Source organism: Rhipicephalus sanguineus, chromosome 9, assembly GCF_013339695.2.
Source record: "Rhipicephalus sanguineus isolate Rsan-2018 chromosome 9, BIME_Rsan_1.4, whole genome shotgun sequence".
Taxonomy (NCBI): domain Eukaryota; kingdom Metazoa; phylum Arthropoda; class Arachnida; order Ixodida; family Ixodidae; genus Rhipicephalus; species Rhipicephalus sanguineus.
In genome coordinates this window covers 29671772-29689788 of record NC_051184.2, presented here as the reverse complement: position 1 = coordinate 29689788, position 18017 = coordinate 29671772, and the positions used below count along the sequence as shown (strand labels likewise).

At 47.3% G+C, this 18017-nt stretch overlaps 1 protein-coding gene across 1 annotated transcript in view; it reads left to right on the top strand.

The window, feature by feature from the left end:
* Nucleotides 1-16362, top strand: part of LOC119405416 (cyclin-G-associated kinase) — a 54588-nt gene extending 38226 nt beyond the window's left edge. The window contains exons 15-20 of the mRNA XM_037672254.1: nt 852-953; nt 2651-2835; nt 3327-3448; nt 10246-10500; nt 12589-12837; nt 16066-16362. Of these exons, the coding sequence (XP_037528182.1) occupies nt 852-953; nt 2651-2835; nt 3327-3448; nt 10246-10500; nt 12589-12837; nt 16066-16362 (1210 nt within the window). The remainder of the gene's footprint in view (nt 1-851; nt 954-2650; nt 2836-3326; nt 3449-10245; nt 10501-12588; nt 12838-16065) is intronic.
* Nucleotides 16363-18017: the final 1655 nt, after the last annotated feature.

Genomic DNA, 18017 nt, shown 5'->3' with positions numbered 1-18017 from the left:
AGTCTATACAATTGGCTAGCGAGACCACGTGTGGTTAGGAAAAGCACGCAAGTCTTTGTGATCAGCTAGTGAGATCGCGTGATGTCGTGAATTTACCACTAGTAGATCTGAAATGCGCATGCTTACACCTTATTCGTCAAAGTGAGATCACGTAAACTGCCAGCTCAGCCAATGGCATTTCAGCGGACTCTTACTACTACTACTACTGTGGCACATGTTAGGTAAAGACAGTTTCGCTGTAAAATATGGTGAGCGAGACCTACAACCATGCACGGCATAGTACCATTCTTTCTCGGCCGTCTGCCGAGCTCCAGGTGGTCAAGATTAAAAGTCCACTATGACATGCCTCATGATCACTTCTTGGTTTTGGCAAGTAAAACTCCGGAATTGAATTTTCAATTTTCTGATACTTGTCAAGCACGAAAGTGCTTGTCATAAGGGGACCACCAGAGCGATTAGAATGAAGTCTGTTGCACTCGAATTGAAAATTTTGGGAGGACGTTTGGGCACGTTGCTACTCCATTAGCATGTTTAAAAATTGCGAACCAGGCACAAACGAAAAGGCTTATAACACATGCACAGGCGGGACTTTTGGGGCTTTGGTTTTTGATGATGTTGTCGTCACCGTTGCTGCTGCTAAAAAGATTTCTTATGTGAAAACCCTTAAGTTTTTTTTGTTTTTTTTTTGCAATACTTTGTCTGGCTTTAAAGGGCTCACATGTGTCACCTAATGTTGCGTTATCGTGTTGTCACATCATGTTGTTTCTAACATTGAAGCTCGGAAATCGGTTCTGTAGCTGACGTCATTTACAACCCAGTAGGGAAATGATGGCTTTCGTGCTTGCCTGAAGACCAGCACCTTTTGTCTTACAGGTGTCACCCATAAAGATCTGCCAGGTTCAACTGTACTCTGGATTTGTGGCGCCCGGCACGTCACAGTTATCATTTTGCAGGTACGCAGAGATGTGGTTTTTTGGCTCACCTAAAATGCTGTTCAGCAGCAGCTGCCCTAACTTTGAAAGAAATGAGCTTTTCGCATTACTTGTATGAAAACAGAAGGTTCATGTCATCGACCTCTGCCTACTTTTTCTCTGCATTCCGGAACGCGCGACTGAAATTTCGCTTGGTCAAAACAGCTTGGAAGAAAGCGCATGCGATACACAGGAGCTTTCAGGCAAAAGGTTTCATTTCAATTCATTTCAATTTATGTCACTATTAGTACAATAGTTAAACACAACAATTAACATCCTATATGCTTTCCCTGGCCTAATTTTCTGCTTGATTCATTTGATTATAACTTTCTATAGCAATTAGCACAAAAGGAAGAGCAAGATGAAGCGTAGCATTTGTTACCCGCTTTGTTCCCCCGAGCTCACCTTCCATATTTCAACTTCGAATGTTGGCCGAGTACAGCATAGACCGCTTATAACGTAAGTCGCCGGAGTCTCGAATATCCGCACTATAACCAAAACAACATTTTTTAAAGGTTGCACGTGTGCAAAACATGACCAACGGGTAGGCGCACGATTCCGACTATCGAGGCATGCGACTGGGACGTAAGTTTGCGTCCGCTTACATTTGGAAATGTTGAACGGTTAGCGTCCGCGGACCTGCGGTGCCGACATAACGAACGCGGGAAAAATGCGCCGTCACGGGAAGTCGCCGCGGTAGCACACTGCGCGTGCGCCATGTCGAAAACGGTGGCGACGACAAAGCACCACCCGAGTGTTTCACACGCACGCCCGCGTTTTCGTTAAAGATGTAAGTCACCCCTTCTAAATACAACTGCAAAATGTTTCATTGACTTGGCACCAAACCGCAACTTCTGTAGTCCGCGGCCGCCGACATGGCAGCTAGCGCTCGTTAGGCCTAGCGTGCGCGTTGCAACTTGGCATGCCGCCGCGAGAAGCTTGCCCTAGGCAACACGGAGATAAACCGAGGGCATCACGCGTGAAATGCAGTTTCAGTTCGCGGTCGGGAGAACAGTCACGGCAACTATCCTGAAAAAGTCTCTCAAGCTTGTAAGTCCGCCTGTTGGTGGCAAAGGCGAAAGCTCAATCGCGTCTGAAAGCATTGTTACTTGCGGGGGAATTGAGGTTGCACGCGCGATATCTGCGCTCTACGACGAAGCAACTATTTTGCCGACGGAGACAAATAGCGGTAACGCGCTCTTGATGCGGAAGCGGGCGCCCGTACGTAGCGGAGCGCGCATGTCATGCGGCCGGGGCAAAGCGCGCATGTCAAGGGGGCAAAGGCTTCTCCGTCGGCCACGCAACCGCTCCCCCTCCTCACACCACACACCCACGCCGGGCTGCTGTCCCCCACCGCCATGCCCCTTTTTTTCTCCCCCCGCTCCTTGTTCATTCGTTCCGCATCCCCTCCTCCTTCGTAACGCCGTCGCCGCATCTCCGCTGAGAAGCACGCTTGCTCCCTCGCATCTCTGAGAACGTTCCGGCAGCCGCATTATAACCGGTCTTTTATTTCGGAGGACTGCACAATAAGCGGCATGCGTATACATGGAGTTCTATGGGAGGGTAAACGGGAGTCAGAAAAACTGCATTATAGCCGGTACTGCACTGTAAGCGGTTACATTATAAGTGGTCTGAGCTGTAGTACACAGATGTTATCCATGTGAACGAATGTGATGCAGGCATGAGCTTGATGGTATCGAGGAGTTGGACCGGTACCCGGAGGGCTTCCAGCTAACGCTCGAAGTCCAAGTCGGTGGCTCTCCCAGTCCACGGCTCACTAACGGTCTGTGGGCCGACCTCGAGCACCTGGAGACGAGCGCCGCCATCCTGTTCAGCACCGACGAAGAGCTCGAGGCCTGCATTGGTGAGCACGGTTGTTTGACACCTTGCAGGAAATATCCTGTAGCCACTGACCACCCTAGAATACAGTCCCAAATGCGCTCTATCATAAAGAAAATTCATATAGCTGTGCTGAGCTTTTTTGCCAAACGTTGACTAAATTTTCATGTACAATCAATGTGGCCGTACCAATTGGGATATACTTCCTTTCGTTGCATTTGCCCCTTCTCAATGCACAACTGGGTACAGCCTTCTTTTTTCTTGTCCATGGTCAGAATCCTACATCTGCTTTTGGCATTACCCTCTTTTTGGCTGCTGCTTGGAATGTTACTGCTTGGATCCTTCTCCCCACTTTTGGGCTGCACATAGTGTACATGGCACCGTATAGATCAAACATTGTTGTGTCGGTACTTTTTCAAGTTTTGAGACTGAGTCTTTCATATTTCATAGGGAACCTTGTGTGCTATTCGGTAGTCTAGGAACGCGGTGAGGTAATTCAGCCAATCATCGTTGCAGGCCACTTCTCTAGGAACGCTCCTGCTAGGCCACCTCCGCCTGCGACGCCCAGCTTACCAAGCAGGGACACTTCGCCGCAGCACTCAGAAAGCGACATTCCAAGTGCCACCACATCTGCAGAGGCAAGTATTTGTCCATGCTTCAAGGAGTTTCTTTTTTCTCACTTTACACTCTTTATAGTCGGTGACTGATTGTTTGGCCGCCAATATTTCGGACATCTTCGCAGCAGCACTGCTTACCTTTTAGACTAAAAGGGGCACATAAGGGAATATTGGCGTCACTTGTAATGATGAGGTACCCTTCCATAATGTCAGAGTCATCTGTTGACGTGAGAAGATGCTAGGTAAGCCAGAAGATGCATAAACAGAAAGTTCAGATGGCAGCGTCACCTTGAGTCCACTGCGGTGGTGTAGCGGTTACAGTGCTTGGCCGCTCACCCGTCCCGGCCACGGTGGTCGCATTTCGATGGAGGCGAAATGCTAGAAGCCCGTGTACTGTGTGATGTCAATGCACGCTAAAGAATGCCAGATGGTCAAAATTTCTGGAGCACTACGGCATCCCTCATAATCATATCATGGTTTGGGGTGTAAAAAATCCAGATATTATTATTATTAACGTCACCTTGAAGTCCCATGCCAACTCCCCGCAACATCGAGTTTGACAGTGAAAGTGTTTGTGATTGGGCGCAGTCAGGGCTGGGCAAAGATACTTTGAAATTGTATCGAGATACGATACAAGATACTCAGGCAAGAAGTATTGGAGATACAGATACAAGATACTGCTGCAAAAATTGTATCCGATACGATACTTGGCAATTGTATCTTAAGATACTTCGATACATTCTCAGATTTGTTATTATAGATCCATATAATGTAGCAGCAAACGCCTATGCACGAAAATGTCTGCTTGAAAATTTCTTAAGAGTGGCCTATTTTGTTTCACTTGAATGAAATGTCTGTTAGTATCTCAAAAGTTTTGCCCTTCCTGCTCAAAGTACATTAGTTTCCTTCCAAATTAATTTATTGGGGTTTGGTTTAGCTTCTCCACAGGACAATTCTTTGTACATTTCGCTGACAGCGCTACTTGCATTGCACAGCTTGCCGACCATCTAACAGTTTGCCATATAATCACGACAACTTCAATGAGAAGCCTTCTCACGAAGGCGCAAATACCGGTGTGGACTTTTACTTTGTCCGTAAAAGACAGCTTGCAGAATGCCGTATATCCGGACAGGTGTACGGCAGCAACAGCGCTGGTAGCGACTTTTATTTTCTTTTTTTTGGGGGGGGGGGGGGGCATGGTGTATACTAGGGGTTTGAGCCATTTCGCTAGCGGCCCGGCCCGCACACATGACCGTCTTCGTCTCATTTGTTGTTATTTTCTAAATAAGTATGTTCGTAATCTGCACAGACATGACTGGTCTCAAGCATTCCTTTCTTGAGGAACATGTGGTCACCATGTGCCAAAACATAACCGTGGAACAAAAACTCTATATTTCAGAATCCGCGTCCAGATATCAGTCATTCTGCACATCCCTATCGATGTTTCTCGAATCCTGACTCTAAATCCCCTTCAGAAATGACCTATATATGAGATACGGGAAAGGCTTCTTCTCAAACGTCATTTTGTTCAAACTCTCTCCCACCACCTTCACTGCCCAGGCCATTGCAACTAAATTTCGCGACTGCGGTCCGCTGGCTATAAACTCAGTTTGAGACCCCTGGTGTATACGTAGATGACCTAAAACTGCAATGAATTGTCATATTCTACTTATCTGCTGGCGTAAAGGAACCTATACTCACTCACGTGCAATCTTTTTAGCAATTTTCTTCAACGAGAGAACATGTGCAACACAGATACGTCTCAGACGTATTGTATATTTCCATAAAGCGTCGCAGCACACCGCCGCTATTCGCGCTATTGCCACTTATAGCTCCCGTTATGTGGCGATTAGTAATGCGAAAAATATTCAAGAAAGCCTGAAACAGGAAAACAAATATAAGTAAAGAGAGAGGTGGTTGTGTATCAAACATTCACATTGAATTTGTGCAGAAACACAATACAGATGGCGCCCTTAACAGCTACGAGCATGAAGTATTGTCAACTTACCTGTTGAGACAATGGAAAATTCAGTGCCTATGGAAAATTGCCTAAAACGGCTCGTTGGGACGTTCATGAGCAAAACAGAGCATTCAGCAAAACAAAGTTTCTCAAATCCCCTTCCTAACATCTTTAAGATGGCTCCTAATGATTGCCATTATTATAACGCAAACTCAATTTCGCTATTTTCTTAAGCGGTAAGCAGAATGTTTTGTACTGTTTACTCAAGGCACGCCCACATAATTATATATTTGTTTTCACAATTGCCTTGGCAACGTGTAAATATGTAAACAGTAGTGGAAATAAAGTAGACAGAAGAATAATAAAGCAGAGATCTTATTTTGGGAGCGCGTTGCGAAAGACATACTGCAGTGACCAGACCGGAAAAACAGTGCAGAGACTTAGGTAATGTAAGGGATGTAAAGTGACAGCTAAGGAAGCACTTGTGCTAATAATCAAATTATGATTTCATAAATTCTTTGAATGAATGTAGCAAGAAGTGAAAAATACGGTACGCCAAGATAGTTTCTGTTAGGTAAACGCTTGCTCTTTTAGATCAGTACCAGTGGTGCTAACGTTGTTAGATTCTTATTTGCATATAAGTTAATTCATGGCTTGCAAGTCAAACTTACATCCACGAGATCATTCAAATCGCTGATATGCAAAATCCACACGGCGCAAAGGAACCCCATTCCTGCACGCATCACATTTCGTTACGGAGCAAGACTCAAGGGAATCTTCAATAACGACGCTGTAGCAACACAAGAATTTGCGCAACAGACGTGGCGCAGGACAGTGGCTAAGAGCAAGTGTCGCGGCATTGGCGCAACTAAAAAGAAAAGAAATCGAGCAAACAAAAGGTACGTGGGCTGGACGTAGACGTCCGCGCGCTTGTCTTCCTCATCTTCTGCCCGCACTGGGGTACTCTGGCGGAAAAATAAAATTGCGTCACTGCCCTAAGACTTATTCAGATGGCTTAGTGGCACCAGTACCAGCTTGAGAAGCGGAGCTTGGCCAGCGATTATTGTTTCGCACGGCTGTGTTGCAATAGAAGTATCTTGTATCTTAAGATACACGATACATTATCGAATGTATCGGAAATACAGATACAGATACTCGTCTTCCGAGAAGTATCGCGATACAGATACAAGATACTCATAGAGTATCTAAGATAGTATCTAAGATACATGTATCTTCGATACTGCCCAGCACTGGGCGCAGTTAATGCTTTTGCCCCAAATCCTCATTTGAATTAGTGGCTTCAGTTAACCCTTCTTGCTGTAAGCCTTGTTTTTAAGCAGGTAGCAGTCTTGATAACCCTTCCCTTGTGTTAATAGAAGGATTCTGACATTGAAGAACATTGTGGACCAAGAAATACCATATTTACATGGTTGTAAGTCAACTCATATATAGGTCGACTTAAAAAAAAACAACGAAACAAAGTAAAGAACAAATGTGTGAGCACATTTCATAATGAAAATTGATTTACATAGTCACTAGACTGACTACACATGCTCACCTGTCATCGTCAAGCCAGCCCTCTTCCTGAACATTGATGCCCAGGCCTTGCTGGCCTTGGGTTTCTTGATGCTGTTCTCGGTATTCCTGTTTCTCAATCGAAGACACAGGTACCTTGCACGATATATTTCGCATGTCACTAGCAGAGACCATTGGCATAGTTCATTCATGTGTGCTGCAAGCTCCGGGAAGCGTCCAGACTTCAGCCGGCGAAAACCCCTGGAACTTGGCATAACATGTCAAAATTTGGTCACACTACAGGCACTACCGGTTAAGAAACTCCAAACTTGCATCCTGCTGCACAGTTTGTCTTTTTTGCATGGAGAATGGCATTGGCAGCCCTCTTGAATGCTGCTGTGAACGAGTGCCAAAGTTTTTTGTCCCGCAGCACTCGGGGCGATGAAGCATGATGATCAAGCACAACAGTGGCACTCGGCCTGGGCTCCAGTTAATCTATGCATAGCTGCTTGGCCAACGCTTGCTTCTGCACGGTAGATAACAAAACTTTGACCGGCGGCTCCTTCAAGTGCCAGCCCCCTGAAGCGTATGCAGCGTGTTTGGGGACATTTGAAGGCTAGAAAGTGGAGGGCGTTGCAAAAAAGGCCTGCGCTGAAAACGCAGCACAGTCACAGCGAAAGCTGGAAGAGCGGCGTTTCTAGAGCCCGTTAAGCTCTCTTGGGACTACAATACAAGTACACTAGAAAGGTACCCACTACGCCGTAAATCACAATTTTTGTGAAGTTGGTAAGCATCTGCTAAGCCATTATTCGTCATTCTGCAGAGAAGCGAGGCACCACCTACACGTCTGTAAGGCATTATGTGCACTTTGTTGACGCGACGACTGATGACGATGAAGAATTATGGCTCAGCCCTTTGTAATGGGTTGGAATCTTTAAACGGCCCACCAGTTATGTAATTTGCATTGGGTGACGCCCGGTCGCTATTTCACTCTCCCGTCATGCTGTATAACATACGTTGACGTGGGAGAGAGACGGGGGGGGGGGGGAGAGAACTTTACTGAGACCCCGAGGAAATGGATCATGCGCTTATGGGCTTCCTTGGCAACCAATACAAGTGCACTTGCGAGGAACCCACTACGCTATAAATCATTGTAATTTTTGAGAAGTAGGGCAGCAGGCACTGTGCCATTTTTCGTCATTCTACGGAGAGCGTTGGTACCTGCTAAACGCATGTAAGGCATTATGCGCACTTTGTTGATGCTGTGCCTGATGATGATGGAGAATTATGGCAGAGCCCTTTGTAATGGGTTCGAAGCATTCAACAACCTACTCGTTGCGCAATTCGCATTGTGTGACGCCTGTTTACAGAATTCGCGTTGTGCGACACTTGGTGCTTATTTTACTCTTCAACCACGCTATACTACATATGCTAATGTGGTTTCTTCCCGACATGAAGCCTGTATAGGACCTTTTTGCAAAGCAGTTTCAAACACCGGCATGGCTCAGAGGTTGAATACTGGGCTCCCACGCAGAGGGCCCGGGTTCGAACCTCGTTCCATCCTGGAATTTTTTTCTTCATTTTTTTTTCTTATTTCAAGTGATACTGGTTACGGACACCGGCGGCGGCGGCGGCGGCGGAGGCGGACAACTACGGCGCCAAAAACGGCCGGTGAAATGATCTCATAACAGCTTTCGCTGTAAAAAGGGAGGGAGGGCCGGGGGCAGATAATAATTGTCGCTCCCTTGCCGAATGCGTCTAGAATGACCATATTTGTTGTACTGCGCACAGTTATGATTCCAGATTATTGCCGTATGCTGATTTACTTTGCATCCCTCAATTTAGGAAAAATGTTTCTCCCAAAAAGCAGATGAAATATTTTGCACTTTAAGAAATACAGATTATACTAGAAAAAAGAATTGTATATGTGAAATCAGCACACAAATATACATCAACTCAGCAAGTTTCATCAAAATTGATCAAGAAATAAAAAAAGTTACACCATCTCCCGCTAAAGGGGACCACGAGGCAATGCGAAGCCGGAGCATTTGCACGATCGCGTTCCATTGGCGTTCGTTGGGCATGCTACCGACCTCGTGTCGTGGAACACAAAGAGGAACACTACGCGCATCGTGTCCTCCCTCTAGCCTGGCCGTTAATTCTCACAGGTCGAGCGGGGAACGCGGTCTACAGGCGCGTGAGAGGGGAGCAGCATAGGAGAGGAGAGAGAGGGGGAGGGGACGCGCATGCGCTGGCGCTCATCGCAGTGCTGCGCAGGAGAGAATTTTGGCATGTCGAGCCCGCATTTCAGAGGAGTCAACCGAAGCAAGCGCTGGACTGAACATGCGCAGTGCTCTACCACTTGAAGGAGAGGAGACTAGAGGAGGAGAGTAGCGCATGTGCCGCGAGAGCAGAAGCGAGAACGCAGGAGAAGCGCGAGCAGGTGCTGGTAGAGAAGTGGAGAGAGTAACGCGCAGCTGTTAGAGAGAGGGAAGGAGGAGAGTTGCGCATGCGTAGTGTGAGTGTGGACTAGCACGCCGTGGGACATACCCTCGAGCAGGAGATGCCTTCGCTTCTAAAAAATTAAGAGCAAAGAGCAATGTTCCCCCTTAAATTAAAAGCTTCGTGCACTAATGGGGCAGAACTTCTCACTTGCAGTGGAATCAACGCACTGTTTGCTCAGTATGGGAATATTGCAGGTGCTGCGGTAAAATTTTCAAAATGTCGATATGTGTTCATTTTGTGCCCCTGACCAATGTCTCCTCTGTCTTTTACTTGCGGTATGGGATACAGCGAATATCGCTGGTAAAGCTGGCTCCATAGAAGTGGCAGGCCGCTTCCGAAGAGCACCCGCATTGTGATCCGTCGAGTCCTCACAAAAATGGTGGCGAGCGCGTATCGTCTTTCCTTTGGCGTTAATAGCCAGAAACCTTCCAGATATCTTCCAGAACAAATCTGTCCTGGCAGATTCTGGTGACCCGCGAGTAAGCAGAACTGCCCAGCCAGAGCAAAACGAACGCCGACTGAAAGTGCGCCACGCGATGGGCGGAGCAACCTAATAATGAACACGCTCTGGGAGAAAAGTCTTAGGGCGTCTTACCAGGGACGTAAAGGGGTATTCACATGGGGGAGAAATTCTCGGGGTAAAGTGGGGATTGCGGATCTCGTAACGACGGCGTCATAGAAGAGCGAGTGGGCGCAGCCCCTTCGTACCCACTCGCTAATCAACGACATTTGCAAAGTGCACCTTAGGTCGGGGCACAAAACAGTTATGAAGACTTGGGTTTGAAATAAAATGCGAAGATGTGTCATTTCAAATTTAACTCCCCCATCCCCCCTCCAGACCCTGCTGGGCCCGATGCACAAGCTTTCAGCATCGGACAGTGGGAACGCAGCGGCGGTGAACAGCAGTCCGCCGGCGCCTCCGCCACGGTCCAAGGCCAAGGAAGTGGACCTGCTCAACCTGGGGAGCTTCTCCATCGACGAAGGTAGCGGCAAAGAGGCTCAGGCGTCCTCGGACCGCATGGTGGACGACCTCCTGGGCACTTCTTTGTCCAGCCAGCAGACGTCCAACTTTGACCTGCTTGTCAATCACAGGGTCAGTGCTGGATTATTTTGATGAAGGCGGTACGTGAGCTTTGCAGGGCATTTTGCCTGTGTGCAGGATGGTCTTCATTTACAGCTTCTGATGGTTACAGCTGAACCTGTTTATTATTATTATTTTTTAATATACTGCAGGCACTTTACAGCCCATGCAGGAGTGGGTACATGAATACATGAAATACATACATTGCCAAAAATTCGTGGTGAAAATTCGATACACTAAATGAGGTTCATGAACGAGTCAGTCATATTTTAACACACAATATCGTTGGATAAGTTATTCCAGTGGGAGATAGCTGACGGAAAAAGGGAGTGTTTATGAGTGTTAACATGACTTAAAGGTTGGCGGATTGCTTTAGAATGAGTTAGTCTCAATGAGTGCTTAGGCGGGCCTTGCAGGTAATGAGAATGTGATATGTGGAAGTGATCATGATATAATTGGTAAAGGAATTTTAATCTTGAGATTATTCTATGCTGCTAAAGGGGTTTTAGGTTTGCCCTTACGAGCAAGCCTGTAGTACTAGTGTAATACAGTAGAACCCCGCTGTTACGTTCCTCACTGCTGCGTTTTCCCGGCTGTTACGTCGTTTTCCGCCGGTCCCGGCATAGCTCCCATAGGATACAATGTATTGGGAACCCCGCTGTTACGTCGTAACTGTCGGACCGTTCCCGTATGATACGTCGCGAAGTGCGCTCGGAGCCGACCGAGTGACTACCAGAGAGAGCTGCCATGGTGCATTTTCACGCAGCTTGGCCTCGTTTGACCGTAATATTAGCCGCATGAGAGGCGCAAGCAACAGAATCTTTCAATTGATGCAAACAAAAGCATGGCCTTCGAGATTCAAATTGCAAAGATGGCGTCTACGACGTAACTGCCCGCGAAAGCAAGGCCTTCGAGATTGGCATTTAGTATTGACAAAAGCATAGCCTTTGAGATTTGTATTGCACAAACATGGCGTGTATGACGTAATTGCTTGCGAAAGCAAGGCCTTCGAGATTGGCATTCACTTCTGCCATCGCGTCGGCGTAGACTCATCATCATCGTTATTTGTCGGAGAGCGGGAGGAGTTCGAGCTGGTTGGAGCTCGCACGGTCGTGCGTGCGGTTCGCGGTCGGACTCGCCGCGCCTGTCGTGATTGCGTGTGCTTAGTTCTTTCATGCCTACAGCTGTTGGTGTTAAAAAAATCACATACGTTGATTACATTTCTGTGGATGAGGCCGTCCTAAGCTCCGCGTTTCTATCCATCGACTAGATCGCGGCTGAGCGCGCCAACTTTCGTGCTGCTCGTAAGAATTGAAATAAAATTCTGTACCACTAAATATTTTGCCGTTTTTCCTGTTTTTCGGCTCTTACGTTTCCCGTCTCTTACGTTTATTTCCTACGGTCCCTTCAAAAACGTATCAGCGGGGTTCTACTGTATACGCAAAAGTACATTTGTTGCATTGAACGTCTTTTACAACCATACATGCTCATGTCTGCAAAAAAAAAAATCTAAATTTTGCGTTTCGTTTGTTCTGCATGCATTACTGCATTATATATCTGTTTGCTTTATTGACGTTCTCCCTTATTATAATTTGTGTTTCTCGTTATGTTTGTTATATACGTTTAGTTTTTAACCCTTTGCGATGCATTGTTGGGCACCTCCCAACTACGCAACACTGACGCAGCGGTCTGCTGTCGGGCACCACACGCTGCCCAAATATCGCCAGAAGACTTAGGCACAATGTCACCTGTGAAAATAAACATTTGCGGAGTTTTTCTTGCATAGCTATTTTTCTTTTGCGGTGCTCAAAACTGGCGAAATATTTTCGGACCAGACAGGCGGAAAGTGGATAAAAGTTTTGGACCGCAACGGGTTAAGTAACATAAGTTCTCTACATATTTTGATGCTTATGTTTGTGTTTTTGCATAGGCTCGGCAGATGGGAGTTGGCAGACTACCTAGCTACTTTGACCGGTACAATCTGGGACAGTTAATAAAATGCATCTATATTTGAGACTAAACGTTACTGTCGTCATTGTTACTGAATACATGGTATCTTGATATTGGTCACGGATTGGTCTTTTTGCTCTTGCCTGACAGTCAGCGCAACCACCGTTGATCGGCGACCTCTCGTCGCCCGGCACCCCGGCCTTCGACCCGTTTGCCACCAGTTCCACGGCGGGGGCAGCACCTGCATCGGGTGTGCCCACAGTCAACCTGTTGGATGCCAAATCTCCGACAGCCACCAAAGGTGGGGCCGACCTCTTCGACCCGTTTGGCACGGCCACCCCGGCTTCTGCTGCTCCCGGCTGGGCCAGCACCAGCGTCAGCGCGGGGAACACACCACAGGTGGGACGCTGTCACAGAGCTGCTGAAGTCACTAGGAAAAGTCGACCCGTTACAGTCGAGTAATGCAGTACAGTCGAATCCCACTATAATGAACTCCGCTACAACAAAATTTCCGCCACAACGAATAATTTTTGATTCTCTGTCAGCCGACCACAGAAAAAACTCAAAAAATGTCTCGTCACAACAAATATTTTTCCTGAGCGCTTCCGCTTCAACGAAGTTTTTGCGAGTGCTACCACATAAGGAAAAGGAGCTTGCCTAGGATTGCCGCGAAATTCCGCTAGCAACTCAATGAATTCTCGTTGGTTCGTGACTTCCAGAGCCGTGTGGCCGCATCGCAAAAACCCATGTCTTCATCGGAAACGGGCTTTCTACCACCACACGCACATCCCGGTAAATTTTTCGCCATTGAGATGCTCGGCGATGGATCATCCATCCACCATGATGCTGCGGGCGTGTTTGACGCGCGTGCGGGTCGCGGTAGAATCGTTTTTCAAGAACTCCCACCATGTTTTTGATGTAGCGCTCAAAACAAAACTATGCTCGTCATCACTAGCCCTGTGATTGTGTATAACAATCACCGCATTATGAAGGCACACGCGCGGCCAGCGCACACCTAGTCCAAGCGTAACTACATCCTGCCGCAACTGCTGCCAACACAAATGCGGTCGTGTTGACGCGATCGTGGGCGACCAGGAAAGTACGCGCACATCCAACGCGCACCAACTCAAAGCAATGCTGCCTGCCTCAATGCTGCAGACAAAACCGCGGTAGACGCGATCACAGATAGCAACCACGCAGTTCCGAAGGCACGCGCATGGCCAGCGCACACAGATTGAAAACGGAACTATCGTTTGCATGAAGCGTTATGGCTTTCCTGTCGTTTGCTTATGACTATGGTAGTGCGGAGCTTCGGCATTTCAGTTGGCCTCTAGCGAAGCTTTCGCATGCTCGTTCGCCACGCTGCGAGCTCGGCACGCTCCGAGGGTAGTCTGAATATCGTATTTTCTCGTGTATAACCCACCCCTGCATGTAATCGGCACCTCCTACAACAAACCGCAGGAGAAAGAAAAAAAAGATGCCCGCGTATAGATGTGAGGGCGCCTTCATTGCATTACTGTGAAGGCGTACCGTGAACCCAACTTGCGCACTGAAATTCGTGTAAAACCCACACCCCGAGTTTAGCTCCAAGTTTTATGTATATTTTGTGCGTGTTATTCGTGAGGAATTACGTTCACTCAGTGTGCAGGCAAGTACGTCTGAGTTAGCGAGAGTCCAATGCAAAAGATAATGCATGCCTTTGCTGGGACCAAAGGACGAGTCATAATCATCAGATCTTCCCAACTTTTGTGGTATACATATGAAACTTTGCTGCAAAGAAATTCCATTACAACAAACTTTTTCGCACGTCCCGTCAATTTTGTTGTAATGGGATTTGACTGTACATATAAAAGCAAACTTTTTAAAATTTCAGCATCATGCAAAAAACATGGCGCCCACAAGTGCAAAGGAATGCGGCTGTCGCATGTGCACCAGTTGCATGCGTATTTGCATGGACTATTTTTCCATACAGTCGAACTGCTTTATAAGAGATGTGCTCCAGGGAGCAGCTCTTATCCCTCATATGTGGTGTCTCTTACACTGAAACCACAGTATAAAAGTTGCATTTGACACGAAATAACTTCGCTATATCCGAAATTTCGTTATAAGCATACATTCAAACCACTCTAGCTATTACCAAGGCTTTTCTTCATTTGCTTCGTTATAACCGGTAATTCGTTATATCCAGGTCTGTGTGCCAGGTTCTCATATTCTAATTAACCCGTTTCACTGTAGGCACACTGGTGCCTCTTATACCCAGTTGTCTGTTATCAGTGCCTCTTATAAAGCGGTTCAACTGTGATTGATGCCCTCCCTATTGTGGCCTTGTCAGAGATAGCCATTTCTGATGCGGCAGTCTAATCTTTTATCGGGGTCACTTGTCAGTTCACTTGGCCACGTTTCATTGTTGCCTGGATATGAACAGATGATCGTCATCATTGCCTGTAGCAACTGAAGTGTTGCACTAAAAGCACGGGGACGAAAGTCCAATTCCTGGCATGGAGGAAGGAAACAGTTGGGAAGGAGCATTGCACAATGCGATTAGAAAGAACAGTAGTACATGAGGCATGTGCACACCGAGCTTCACTTGCCCCCCTATTTTTCCAATAAGGCAAGCAAGGGCTCCTGAATTTTCTTATACTTGAGTAAACTGCATAGACATGCAGTTGGAAACCTTGTACAGTGAAGCCCGATCGGCAACACAGATACACTCAAACCTCGATATGATGAATTTTCGGTTCTGATGAAGTGAATAAAGGGTAGTCTTCTCATAGATACAGTGTTATGAATGCATGTTTATAACGAATTTTCAGATATAACGAAGTTATTTTCGTGTCAGGTGTGACTTTGTTAAACTTCAGCAAAGATTCCAACATTGCTGGTTGGGGCGATGTAATATTTTAAGTAGGGACAACGAACTTTCACTGAATAATATGCGCTGTATTCACATTAGGAACGAAAACGTGCTTACAGTTACAACAGAAACAACCTGGCACCACTCATGAACAGAGCAATGGCAGGCACACTGCAGTTCTAAGAGCAGAGCTTGTACTTATTCTTAGGTTGTAAACACCATTTGGATTCCATGTTTCTGCTTATTAACATTAGAGCTGTTCTAGGGCTGGGCCTGATGACAGATGAGTGTCCGCATGTCACGCTCCGGTTCCCAGATATGCCCACAGATGGCGTGACTGCCCTGGTCACTGACGAAGTGGTAGGTGCACAGTGATTGCAAAAATTGGGTGACCTTTAAGCTTCGCCTTTAAGAGTTGAACGCGATAGCGATATCCACACCCACGCATGCACGCACACTATCGTCACCTTCCGAATTGCTAGCCTGCCTTCGCTTCTCAGTGGAGACCTAAACTGGGCCACAAGGAAAGCCAAAGTGCAAACGCCCTCTGGCTCCTTTCATTATTTGCATCTGCCTCGAATTTTCGCTCACGGCCTAGGCTGCTTTTTCGCTCACAACCAAAGACGCCAACGTTGACACAGGAATTTCTGCGAAACGAGCTCTTTAACGCTGTTGCGTAAAAAAAAAATCACTAGATAAACACAGGAAAACTGCAGCTTTCGCACTGGTTGGAACTGGGGTAATTTTTTTTTCTGGCCCTTTCCTGTATACAGCACAAGCAGGGTGGCATCCCAAACAGCGTGTCAGCCTTCAACATGGCTGCCGCTTCGACAGCGACAACTCAGAGTGGCGGAGGAGCCGCCAAACTCGACACCATGCCGGGGACGTGGGACACCCTGTTCCCAGGCAGCACGTGGGTGCCGCTCGTCCCCTCGACGGGCGGCAGCGGAGCGGGGATGCCAGCATCTGGGCTGACGCGGAATGCATCCACACCGAATCTCGAGGCGCTCGGGCGCAAGGCCGACCCGTTTGCGGACCTAGGTTTGTGTTATGCACCTCATTTACTTTGATTCATGCCCTCAAGGCCCGAGGGCAATACAAAAAGGGAGTGGTAAAAATTAATACATGCAAAATTGCTCATATACAGTATGACTAATGATTCTTAGAAATACGAGATGTCTTGAATAAAAGCGATTGATCTGGTGACGTGCTCTTATTTCTCAGATGTCCGTTGTATAGAAGAACATAATGAAGCTTCAGTGTTGCATATTTTGATGCCTGTGTTAATACAATGGTCAAGACATATAAGCAGTTTTCCATGGAAAATAATTAGTCAGAGGGGTTTGTGACAATAATATCCCAACCAACTGCAATTCTTTTGGTATTAAAAAGTTTAGTTTTTAGCACTTACTCTCAGTTACGACTACAGTCGATGTCCGATTTCCCGGACGCCCGAAATTCCGGACATGCCTGATTTCCCGGACTCATCTGTGGCACCGTCAAGTTCCCCGTAGAGTTAATGTATTAAAAAGTCAGAAATTCCGGACGCTTATAGCCTTCGCCATCCGATTTCCCGGACTTTTTACTGTTAACCGCCGACCCAAAGTCACCACCGACGTAGCCATTTTGGTTGTTTTCATTTTCATATCCTTGAACCCACCATACTCGCATCAGCAGCAACGCCGCACCGCGCCGCGGCTGCCGTAACCTCGAAACCGCACGTGTCAATCCGTTGCCAGCCGTAGCTTAGCCAAGCCAAACCTCACTGTGTTCGTTCACGTGTTGTTTTGTCAGCTGTGCCAGCTCTGCGGTCGTGTCTGCGGTTGATCGTTTGCTGCTGCGCGCTACCTTCAGCGATCATGTTTCCCGACCTTCAGCATCCACCGAGTTCCTAGCTGTTTCGTGCTGCGCTTTTCGTCGAGCGGATTCGCCGTTTACAGCAATGGCACCGACTGCTCCTTCATCTTCATCCGCGCCTTCGAAGCGCACAAAGCCACCTCGTAGGCTCACGATGACGAACTGCCATCCGCGGACGTTGCCTTCGATGATCTGCGCGCTGGCGGCGTGTTGATTCCAGCCGAGATAACCCTTGAGGGCTTCGCCGACGCTGACAAAGACCTCTCGAGCTATGTGCGGAGTTGACCGATGACGAAATCATTCATCAAGTTACGGAGGATTCCGATGACTCCGACACCGAGAACGAAGAGCCAGCTCCTACACAGCCAACGAACACGGAGTTGACGCGAGCACTGATGACACTGTCATTGGTGTACAGCGGCAACATGACGTTGACTGAAATTGAGGCAGACATAATCGCGGGCAAGCAGACCGTGCAAAAGAAAATAAGCGACTTCTTTGCGCCCAAGTGCTGACCTATGAGGTAGTGCCGGCCACGTCGTATTTTTTTTTTTATAAACGGCTCTTTTCAGAGCCACCTAAACAATGCATTGGCTGAATTGCTATGGGAATCTTGTACTCCGGCTGTGACCCTCTCCGTCAGCGAAAAATACCTACCAAAATGTGCGTTTTCACGTGCATTCGTTTTTCCGGACTGCCCGATTTTCCGGACGTTTTCGCGGTCCCTTGAGGGTCCGGGAAATCGGACGTCGACTGTAATTACCTTCAGTTATCTTGATAGCCAACACTAACCAAAACTGTGCTGGTAATTACGCAACTATAATACGGTATGCAACACACAAGAAAGTCGGCTTGAGGGTAAAGTAAG